Source organism: Phaseolus vulgaris, chromosome 2, assembly GCF_000499845.2.
Source record: "Phaseolus vulgaris cultivar G19833 chromosome 2, P. vulgaris v2.0, whole genome shotgun sequence".
Taxonomy (NCBI): Eukaryota; Viridiplantae; Streptophyta; class Magnoliopsida; order Fabales; family Fabaceae; genus Phaseolus; species Phaseolus vulgaris.
In genome coordinates this window covers 227,594-240,096 of record NC_023758.2, presented here as the reverse complement: position 1 = coordinate 240,096, position 12,503 = coordinate 227,594, and the positions used below count along the sequence as shown (strand labels likewise).

General features: G+C 28.2%; 1 protein-coding gene across 2 annotated transcripts; it reads right to left on the bottom strand.

Annotated features, from left to right (window-relative positions):
• Positions 1-526: 526 nt before the first annotated feature.
• Positions 527-2,572, bottom strand: LOC137809957 (BOI-related E3 ubiquitin-protein ligase 1-like). 2 transcript variants are annotated; one of them, XM_068611024.1, is made up of 4 exons: positions 1,989-2,572; positions 1,823-1,911; positions 1,435-1,745; positions 527-1,276 (listed from the first exon to the last, which is right to left on the bottom strand). In XM_068611024.1, exons 1-4 carry the CDS (start codon positions 2,036-2,038, stop codon positions 773-775), a joined length of 954 nt encoding a protein of 317 aa, XP_068467125.1. In that variant the 5' UTR covers positions 2,039-2,572; the 3' UTR covers positions 527-772. The 2 variants fall into 2 exon arrangements, with proteins under 2 accessions (XP_068467125.1, XP_068467126.1); XM_068611025.1 differs by having other exon boundaries at positions 1,823-1,908; positions 1,989-2,251.
• Positions 2,573-12,503: the final 9,931 nt, after the last annotated feature.

Here is a 12,503-nt window from a genome sequence, read left to right as displayed (position 1 = left end):
AATAATACTATACATAATTTAAATAAACTCCCAAAAAGGGAGAAAATTGAAAGATTAAAATTGTTTAAAGTGAGAAAAAGATATGTAATGTGTTCCAGCCGACAGTGGAGTCCATGAATTGGTTCCCTTCCCACAACCAAAACCATATCCCATAATTCAATTCAATTTGTGTGCCCTTGTAAATTCAAACACTATTTGCCCAACCAATGTTCTTCACTTTTCATTCACTGTTCAAATCAAACCAAATTTCAAATTATTCGTGGCATGGATGCCAAATTAACCAAACTTTTTCTAATTATGCAAGATTCTGACATCCAAATGGAGACAACAGCACCTTGACACTCTGAGTTTGGAAAGGCATCACATTCAAAGTATTTATCCAATAAATGTATTTATTGGATACTATTTCTATAAAAAAAAAAAAAACAATAATAACCACGTGCCCATCATGTACATCACCTACGGAATTAAATTAACTGTGCTCTTGAGAAGAAATATAAAACTCAAGGAGGGTTAAAAAGTTAAATAAAAAATAAAAAATGAGTCACCCTGCCTTCTCAATTCTGTTCTCAATCATGTACAACAAGAAAGAAAGAAAAAAAAATTCCCCTTGGATTCATTAAAAAGATAGGAACTAGAGAAAGAGAGGAAAAAAAACATTTTATTTGATTTTATTTTTATTATTATTACTATTATTATTATTATTGTTTAATAAGATATTGATTTGGGTGTGTTTAGTTTTGAAGGAGAGGCATGTGAATTGGTACTAAAATTAAGATAGATAGACTTGAACGGTTGAATTTTTAACGGTGAGACAAACTGGACATGCCCGAAAATGTGTGTTGCACTGAGCGCAGATGCATAGGTGGCGACACGGCAAAACCACCACCGTAGCCACCCGTTTAGCGCACCCTCTGCATTTCGGACCAACTCGCTCCGGGTCAACATATGCTGACTCAGCATCCTCCGCCTCGCCCCCGGCACATGACAGCCCTCCCGCCGCGCCGTCCTCGCCGCCGCTCATAATGGCCTGCTGCAGCTGCGCCTGCAACGACACCGCCGTCGCTTCCTGCGCCTTCGCCTTGGCCTGCCAAAGCTGGGTCTCCAAGCCAAGCTGCGCCGCGCGTGCCTCCAACTCCGCGTTGCGCCTCGTCGCCTTCTCTACCTCCGCTTCCTTCTCCCTCAGCCGCCGCAACACTGATTCCTCCGCTGCCCTTAGCAGCGTCCGATAATGTCTCCCTCTCTTCTCCGCTAATGCCCGCCGCAATTGCTCGCCCTGCACAATTCATCGCTACTCTCAAACTAATATATTTTTCTAACTCTGCCAATAAAAATCGAAACGTTGGTTTACCAAAAAAAACAGGTCTTTGATTAAACCCAAACTCCATTCTTGATAACACAAGTGCAGCATAGAAATTTAAAAAGGAAAGGTACCTGGGCTTGAAGGAATTGGTCAATTTCGTCATGCTGTTGTTTGATTTGCGAGGTCAAACCATCCGATAATAGAGATAGGAAAGAAGAGGAGTGACACCCATGTTGTTGTTGTTGGTGATGATGTAGTTGTTGTCTTTGCTGTTGGTCACCAAAGGATAACCCCAGCCCCGTGGAGACTACATTTTGATTATGAAGTTGAGTGAGTTCTATGAGCTGCGGTGATTGTGATTGTAAAGAGAACGAATTCACAAGGTTTGGCCCAATGGCCTTAGCTCCTGTTCCTTCTCTTCCTCTCTTTCGAGAATTACTATCTGTTTCATCAATAATTCAAATTGGTTATCCCAATAGGCTAAAAAGGTCGTGCACTCATCTGGGACACAGAAAGTACCTCCGTTGTTGAACAACATAGGAGATTGATTATGATCAAGGAGTTCTCCCGGCAAAGAATAGTCATGCGGTTCTTTTCCACTTTTGCTGCTGCAATTTGCATATAGATGGTTATGTTGTGGAAAAGAAGGTGGATTGAAAAATTGAATGGAAAAGAAGAGGCATACCTGCAGTTTAGGAAGAGTACATTGGAGGGGTATTGAGCTTGAACAGCCATGAAGGTGAAGGGGAGAGGAAAAAGGCAATAATAATGAGAAAGAGAGAAATAAAGATGGGAACAGCTGGAAGAAAAATGGAAGAAAGAAGCAAAGGCAACAGCAGAAGCAGGAGATTTAAGTTTGAAGAGTGGTGGTAGTAGAAAGAGGTGGGGAAGCGATAGATGCGTTTGAAGCGAAACAGTCCAATAAAACACCTTATTATGCTGCCTACCCTTTCTTTCTCTTTTTTCTTTCTCTCCTTTCCTATTATTACTTTCCTAATGCCAAAATTATTTTAATATCATATACCAAATTTAGTCCCTTTTTTTTTATTTCCTCAACAATAATTAACCATTGATAACAAAAATTACTAATAATAACACCACTAATATGCGTGGTTACTGTGTGAATGAAGGAGTCCTTGGTGCTGTTATCATTGTAAGGGTCACCACTGCAGGTTTCTGCCTCTGGAAAATTCTTTGCACATGTCTCCCTTTGCTTTCTTCACAACCTTCTACTTTCTTCTTTTTGCCTAAAAACACTAACTGCATCAAATCTTTTCATATTCATCACATCAAAATAAGTATATGCTTAAGCTAAACTTCTGGTTACTCCTCTTTTCCGTTTCATTTTGAGAGGTGACGGAACTCTTCAAAATACATGCCACACGCTCGTTTCAAACAACATATCTTTCCATTTTTACTATTTATGGACAATTACTTCCACCTTTATTATTATTCTTTATATTAACCCAGTAATTATAGTATACTTTAAGAACATCTTTTTTATTTATCTATAAGATTTGTTTCTTTATATGACTCTATAAGATTTTGTATTTATTTTAATGTTTATAAAAAATCAAATAACCAAATGGTTATTAAGAAGTTTTACATCATACTGGATACATAATTGACTTTTTTTATGATTTTGATGTGCGTGTATTGTATATGTGTAAATTGCAGACAAATAACTTTAGTCTTGTAACTTTCTTTGATCAAATCACATTCTTTTCTGTAAGATTTTTTTCTTCATTCAAATAAAAAAAAAAATCTTCTCCCTTGTCTTTAATACATCAAGATTTTCTTTATTTCTTATTTAACCAATTTGCTTTTCGTTGGTTAAAATATATAATTTATATATTTTAATTTATTTAACCAGTCATTTTTAACAGGTTGTTGTGTTACATATTTCACGTTACAAATTTCACATCTACTAGAAATATTTTGATAAAAATAAATTTGCTATAAGTATAACGTTGATCAATTTATATGTAGGTCTTCTAAATATAAAATAAATATAAATATAAATATAAATATAAAAATAAAAAAAAGTTAGTGAAGAAAACTAAATTTTTTAACTTAAGGATATCATTAATATATATATATATTTATATATATATTTATATATATATATTTATATATATATATTTATATATATATATATTTATATATATATTTATATATATATATTTATATATATATTGAAATTATTTTCTTAGAAATTGATGATAAACCGTTCAAAATATTATTAACTTTTTTAAAATTTAATTTTATTAATTCAATCTTAAAAACATTTCACATAGGACGATTTCAAACATTCAAAACTAACATTTCAAATTTGTCTCATCCTTTAAAAAATTCACTTACAAATTGCAATTAATGTTTATAAGTTTAAGTGGTATCAAATCAGAGTATTTAAGTTATTTTTTAGTTAGAGTTAAGTTGTACTTGTAAGAAGATTTTCCTTAAATTATTTTGAGGTAAAATCCTAAATACTAGAAAACAAATTCCTAAAATGAAAAAACTTTTATTACTACAAATAATTTTTTTAGGGTAAAAACTTGAAGTGATAGGAAAAAAACTCATTTTTAACTCTATTAAACCCTTAACTAATTTTACTTATCTTTAGTTCTTCTAAAATTAATCTCTAATTAAGCTATGATCGTTATTGATCTTAATCATTATAAGGTTAATCTCCGATCGAATTGGGGTTAATACTTACCTTAGTCACGTTATTAGACAATGCTGGATTATTTTTAATACTTATAACTTCATACTGTTTTTAAAAAGTTACTTTAGAAAAGAGAAAAGAAAAAAAAAAGTTAAAGAAAACAATGACAAATTTTTCTTCCACCTTCCACCTTTTTACTTTCTTCTATACTTAAAAGTCAATTTTAATTTTTTTAAATCCTATATTACCATAAAAAAAATAAGTTTTGGCTAGTTTTATCAAACTATATATTTTTATTTGTTTAATAAATCATTAATCTAAAAGCACGACGCGGTTAACGACTTTGCTAATTTTCACAATAACTACCTCTGTTCAAGGATGCAAAACGATATAAGGAAGAAAAAATAACATGCTAGAATATTTACCACTTTGAAATGTAACTATATTTCCAATGCGTTTTCTTCATCCAAAAATTGTTAAGCAGAAACTTAGATAGCAATTGCAAAATAAAATTAAAATTCATTGATGATAAGATATCTATTTTTACTCTTTTTTTTTACAGAGAGTATGCTCAATAATTCTAATTAAAAATATTTTGGATTGTATAATTCAATAACTTATTTCTATCACTAATATTTATTATCAAACCACCACCACCAATTAAAAGTAATTGAAAGTAGAAGAAGACAACACATTTTTTATTATTCTTAAAAAAATATGTTGGAACTAAAAAAGAAATAAAAAATTACAAGAAAAAATGTATGAAGAATTTGCCGGAAGCAATCTCTACTTTTGTACGTGTTAAAATAAATGTTCTTAAATAAAATCAAAGATAACCAAAATAAATTAATGTTAAATATGACAATACACCAAACATTACACGCATACTAATATATTTTGAGAATGAACTGTTTTCTTTCACAGTAGTTTGTGAAAATTAATTAAAGTTAACTAATATTCGTGTTGTCACCAAAACAATACACTGATATTAGGAAAAATATTAGTTATGTATATAAATCGATTAAATATTAAAGAAAAATTAATGTTATTTTAGATTTTAAAAATGATAGATAAATAGGAAAAATACTTTCAAAATCCGGCCGTTAAAAGAAATTGAGATTACAGAATATTTTTTAATACATAAATTATATTATCATAATAAAAAGGCATAATATAAATAAATATTTTTATCATATTTTCATAATAAACTAATCATATTAACTATTAATATGGTTTTTCATATTAAAAATATTAAAATAATCATAAAACTAAAAGAAAACTCTAATAACTATATATATATATATATATATATATATATATATATACACACACAAACGGAGAAATCAATGTATTTTAAAAAAAGTAAAAAATAAATAAATTGAATGCAAGATATGCTGAAAAAGAGATGGTAAAATAGGTAGCGAAATATTAATGACGTTTTGAGTATAGAAAATGGAGAGCGTGGGTGATGTTATAATTTATGTGGCATTATATGGATTATAGTAGGTACAGTGGTTTCCATTTGAATGATGATAACGTAAATGGCAGGAACAAGAACCTCTGTGGCTTCCGTTTTGGATTATGATAATGGCAATGCCGCAGAGAACGTGCTCTGGTTTGCAGAGGAAAGTAGAAAGTAGAGGAAGAAGAAGAAGGCAAATGAAAAAGGACTTTGGAAATTCAGAAACCTTGATTTAAATTTTCAAGTTCTTTTTATTTCTTTTAAGTAAATTTTTTTCTCATGTGTCTTATTTCTATTATTTTAGTTTATTATTAAAAAATAAATTTTAAATTTAGTTCAATTTTATAAACCAATTTATAAGATTTTGTATGTATTAATGTGTCAACTATATTAGGTTGTGTATAAAGTCAGGACCAATTAAGTTGGACTAACTAGACATTATGTTTAGTGAGTAAATTTAATCATTATTATATCTATTTAAAGAGATAATTGTACTTGTAATTTTGTTTAATGATTGTTATAAAACAGGACATGACATGATCTTCTTAACTGATTTATAAGATTTTGTATGTATTAGTATATGAGATTTTACACGGTAATCTGTCAACTTTGAGTATAAACCTAAAACCAATTGAGTTGGACTGATTATACATCATGATGGTGGGCTTAATCATTATTATCTCTATTTAAAGATATCATTGTGCTTGTAATTTTGTATGCAACATGACAGAATGAAACCTAATAGTTATCCATGTGGATTGAGGTTACAGTTGACAACTGAACCACATTAGATCCTGTGTTATTTATTTTGTCCAATTGATTCGTGATTGTGTGTTATTTCACGTGCTTTTTTTCCCTGAATATTATGATCCAATAATAATGTGAATGACTTGATAAATTTAATAAGTTTTTACTATAATAAATTTTAGATAATTTGAATAGTATGTACAATGATTTAGTGTGTGGCTAGTCAAACTTTGTTACAAAGTAATAAATAAGTTTGGATGGCCCTGCAATTTGGTGATAGAATTGATGGCGTTTTGAGGTATATTTTTATATTCACCGTCCAGAGGCACCGAAGGCACAGAAGCGTTTTTGTTTAACACGGTTAGGATATATAAATGCAAAGAGATAAGCATAGGGAGAAGGAGGAGAAAGATTGATTTGTGGAGTTTTCAATGTATCTTGGTGAACAAACAAATTATGTCATGCATAGAAAGTAGGAATATAAATTCAGAGGGGAAGACGCAGAAGAGAAAGCGACTTCTACTGCTATATGCTCAAGATTATTATTATTAGCACCACCACTATAATGCCAACCCAACCATTTATTTCATTACTACACACTAGAGACCTCCATGTTGTGAATTGTGATGGATTTGGTTCTAGCTAACCATAATTAAGTTTTATTTTCCAATTGGGAGACTTAGTAGTACAAAAGTAATAAAGGTTTGTTAATTATATTGATGATTTGTTTATATGTTATAAAAAAAAGGCATGGCATGGGTTGGCATTGTTTGGAATGAGTGTGGTGATAATTGGCATTATACTGGCTTTGGATACAAACAAGGGAAGCTGCTATTGTCTTTCAAAGCTTTTTATTTAGCTTCTTTCTTATGGGAAAAAAGGGATTTCTCACCTTATTTAACTTTTATTCTTAATTTTGAAAAACAGTACAAACATATCTGTGCCAAACTTTGGGATTCTTAATTATTTTAAGTAGGTGCTATTTTCAATGCACTTAAACATTTTGATCATGATATATTGATAAAACAAAACAGGCCTGGTTTATATCACAACAACCACTAAATCCTCTCCACTAATTCACTAAACATAAAAGCTAACTTTGACTAATGTTAGTTTTACAAAATTAAATTTAGTGTGTTTGCCACATAATTTAGATAAGCATTAAACTAAGTGTCTAATAGACATGATAAATTAGTGGTGGCAAAGCAAGCCAGCCCGCCCCGCATTGACCCGTCCTGCGCTTGACCCGCAAAAATGCGGGCTGGGTTGGCCTGCCCCGCAAAGTTATTGCGGACTAGAATTCTCGATCCACCCCGCATAAGAGCTGGCCCGCGTTTTTTTTTTAAAATTAAATATTTTTTTTACATTTTGTTTTTAAAAAATTGTTAAATTAAACCTATATATTTGTTACTATCAAACCTAAATTTGTTTTATTCCTTTTCAAACATAGTCAAACATCAAAACATTAAACATTAAGATAAATATCAAATATCACCATTCTTCCACTTCCAAAACATTAAAAATACCTAATTCCAAAACATTAAACATAAACATTAATTCAAAAAATTAAACAAAAACATTATTGACGCGATTGTGTTGTGTTTCTTTCTTTGAAATTGTGTGAAAACCTAATTACGTTGTCCTGTTGCTGCTAAGTGCCAATTTTTTTTTCTTGCGGGTTAGCGGGTCAGCCCGCCCCGCTGCTGGCTCGCGCGGGCTGCGGGCTAATGTGGGTTTGCGGGTTGAAAAGGTCAACACACCCCGCGTTTTTTTACCAACGGGCCCGCGACCGGCCTGCACAGCCCGCCCTGCTTTGTCATCCTTATGATAAATACTTTTAAATTAATAATAAATAAATCTACTTTAATATATGAGATATATTATAATTAAAATGAGTAATAAAATAATAAACTATATTTAAAATATTAGATAAATATTTTATTTTGCGATACAATTTATTTTTAACTATAGATTATTTGTTTAGTATTTTCAATTAAAAATACAAAAAATGATGAGATGAAGGAGATTAGAGATTAAGAAAACAAAATCTAGAAACACGTATGTGTATTAACGCGTTCTTTTTGAAGGATAACTCTTTGAAACATTATCGTTCAATATAAGTGTATTGATTCACTTGAAGACTAGAAAGAGTTTCTAGTTAGACTTGGTCCAAAGTTTCATATTCTTTTAAATTTATATTATTTTTCAACAATTAATGTGACTTATTACTTAGTTACAGTAAAATAAATGATATATGTACGTACTAACCATTTACAGTTTTTTTACACATTTATACAATTATAATTATATATACACTAAATTTGTTAAATTTTATAATAATCTAAAATCAAGTTTAACTTAATATATATATATATAATATTTTTTCAATTAAAAACAAGAGATAGTGATAGGTTTGTGTGTTGTATTCTTTGTAAGAGAATGTGATTTCTGTTTTATTGGTTTAAGAATTAAGTTTTATTTATTTAATGTATAAAGATTGAATTATTTATAAAATCGTTCATATTTATTTATTTATTTATTTTTGTTACGTCTTATATTTAATTCTTGCATTTTCAATGTGACCGATAGAAATGTTTATGTTCGTGCTTTAATTGATTTGTTGATTATTCTGATATATCTGTTTTCTATTATTCTACAAAATGCTTTATTTTCAAAATAAAGTGTTAGAGATTATTAAATTTTAATATATAATAAAAAGTCTTATTAAATTTTGTTTTCTAACATTAGAATTATGATCACTGATTTAGCAACAAAATGAATTTTGACCCACGGAACTGTGAAACACTTCTATACAGATAATGCAAAACTTGTTAAGCTCTTATTTTATATAACTTAATATCATATGTATAGAAGACATATATTAGTTTTTAGTCCATAATTCCTTAATTTTATAACGTATTTACGATGTTAAAAAATATATTTTGTATTTAACAAACCAATTAACTCAATGTTATTCTATATTTTATGGGGTAAATTTGAATTCAAATAAGTAACATGTTCAAATTTTGAAAAATCAAATCCACTCTGTATTTAAAGATTTCCTTTTCAACGATGAAAATATTTATGATTAATAATTTCGAAACATTGTCATTGAGGTAGGAAAAAATTTCTTATCCGTGAATCACAAATCCTTGGTATTTTTATACTCTAAGTTTAATGTAAAATTATTAATGAGATAGAAATGGAGTTGTAGATAATAGGAAAAATTATTTTAATAATGATGAGAGTTGAACACGTCTCATTAACACCAGCATTGCGAGAGAGGACTAATTAAAGAGCACTATTCCGTCCAAAAAATATGTTTATATATACTTTACAATGATTTTATACATTACAATAAATATAAATTATTACAGTATTTCTATGTATACCTATATTTTTTGTCTTTTTATAGTATTACTTATTTTTCGTAATTTTTCTTCTTTTTTTAATTTATAATATATAATATAAGTAAAATCTTATATTTTCTATATCAATGCACATTTTTATATAATTATTTTAGTATCGTCTTTTAATTAAAAATATTTGTTTTTAATAAAATATTTCTTAATAAAATAAATAATTATCAAATTCTCTCTAATTACAAATTAATTATGTAAAAAAAAATTCATCACATGCATTTTATTTTAATACAATTCTTATAAAATTATATACATATATATATATATTTAATAAAATAAAAATTTAGTATACATATGCTAGTATAATATAAAAGACATATTTCTTATTATTTTACACTAGATATATAACATCCCTAAATTTTTATCCATATCTAATAACCATAATCTGTTTTAAATATCAAAATAAATATATAAACATAATACAAATATGTCTACAATTCTTTTATATAGTGTTTCAAAATATATCATTTTTCAAGAAATTTTAAATATGTACATAAAATTAAGACAATTATTCAAAAGAAAATAAAAATTTATATAGAAAAAAAAATCAGATTTTTTTAGAGAGTCTAGCTTGAGCTAAAAATTGCTAGCTTGAGCTAAAATCAACCCGAGAGCACCCATAATTTTATTTTTTTATTCTAACTTGAGCGAAATATGCAGAATTTTTTTGCATAACTTGTTATACCTGTTAGATTCTAAATCAAGATTTCATTAAACTAATAAATTTATAAATCTACACGTTACATTGACAATCTTGCTCAGCATGATACAATCACTCTCGTTGAATCATTGAGTTATTATGTTCATCTATACATATATATGATTTCTAAATCCAATAATCAATTCTCAATCACAACACTCTCAATTTCAATCAAAATACAATCTACTCAAAACAAGAAAATATTACAACAAAATTTGGAATTGGTGACCATGCCACCTCCACATCCAGTTCTTCTAACCTAGGGTTCTATTGGCAATTTAAACTAGATTCCCTTACCTTTACTTGAGCATATGCTCACGAAGAGCTCAAAACCTACCAAAAGCTTCAAAAGTAGCTTAAAGTCCTGATAAAAATCTAACTATATCTTTAGGACTCTAATCTAACAAAGAATAATCCTAAAACTAAAAGAAGTATATGCATAAACTTAAATCGAGACATACTTACAAGTTAAAAATTTGATTAAGAGAAGAGTAAAAATTGAACTTACTCTATCAGAGATTCTGATTGCTGCCAAGAGTCTAATGGTGGACTCCAATTGTCAAACTGATGAGTGAGAATATTAGAATTTTAGAGAGAAGGGAGAGAAAAGGAAAATGAAACTTATAGAAAGATGATTTTTTAAAAATAAAACCTGAATAACTGAATTTTTTTATTTATATGTCTTTTTCATTTTAATAATAAAATATTTAGGAATCATTTAAAATATATTACTTTTACTCTAAAATAATTAATTTTCTAGATCCTTACAAGATCTCCCGAAATTTTACATAAAAAGAAAAATATATTATTTATTTATTAAAAAGAAATTTTATACTCTGACTATTACATAAGATAAATGATACAATAAAAAATCATTAAAATAGGTTTAAACGTATTACGATTAGAGTGTCTCACTTACGATTTTGACAACTTTTGTTGTTGGAATAATTCCATTTCCCAAACTCACAGCTTATTGGCTTGCTGGTTCCTTCCAGGCTCCAACACGTAACATGAAAACATATATAATTAGCGTCATATTCTTTTGTTTCAAATACAATTTTTCCAGTCTTAGGAAACTACATGTGAAAACCCATAACAATTTTTCTGTCCCTCTTTTCTTGTCGGTGTTGTTGGATGATTAAGGAAAGCCCTTTCGTTCCAATTTCTTTCTTTCATGCTTTTTCTCTTCTTTCTGTCTTTTCTATGCTAAACTTTCATTCCAATTTCAACTACTTTTACTAAAGTCACATTGGGAAAACTAAAACTTAAGCTTTCTCAACAAAAAATTAGTTTTTACATGTTTTAAATCATTTGAAAAATTAAAATATCCACTCTATAAAAATAATAATATAAAGTGTCTTGAAGTTGAATAATATAATAATAGTTCGAAAGTCAATTTCAAAATATATTTCCAAATATAATTTTCAATATATAAATCAATTTTTAAAAGCCTTTAAAATATAGTTTTTTAGAAAGTATAAATTTTTTGAAAATTTGTTAGATGCCAAACAAAATTATAGAAATGTAAGAAAAGAAAGTAATTGTCTAAAATAAAACAGTTTTTTTGTTAGGTTTAGAGTTTAGCATTTGAGTTATATAATCCAATAAATAACCCAGTTAAATTCAATTTATTTCGAATAAATTAAATTGAGACTTTTCTTATTGATTTAAACTTAATGATCTAATCTTTTACATTGAATGGCAAGTTGTCTAAGTTAAATAAAACTCAACTTAATCAAGCAAAACTATAACATGAAAATAAAATAACTATTATTTAATTAATTTATTTTTTCTATTAATTAAGTGTATAATTTAAAATATCAAATTATTCAATTCTTTAAATGTTAAACAATATAATTTATGTTTTAAAAAATTTAATAATTGTTTTTTAAATTTTCAAACTTTAACAGAAAACAAATAAAATTTGTAGCTCAATTAACGCAACCCAAGATTGAATAGAATACAGACAACCGAAGCTATAAAATGTTTTAGGGTAAAATAAAAAAATGTGGGGTCCGAATAGACGACGAGCTAAACCAATAAGACCATCACAAGTAAACAAACCACAACTCATATAAGCACGTTATGTGACTTGGGATCCATGGGTAACAAATACAAACCGTAACAAGTTCACTTTATACGTAGTAACAAAAACAAATAATTTCTTTTGTAAATTAATTTTTATCTCTAATTACTAATTTTGA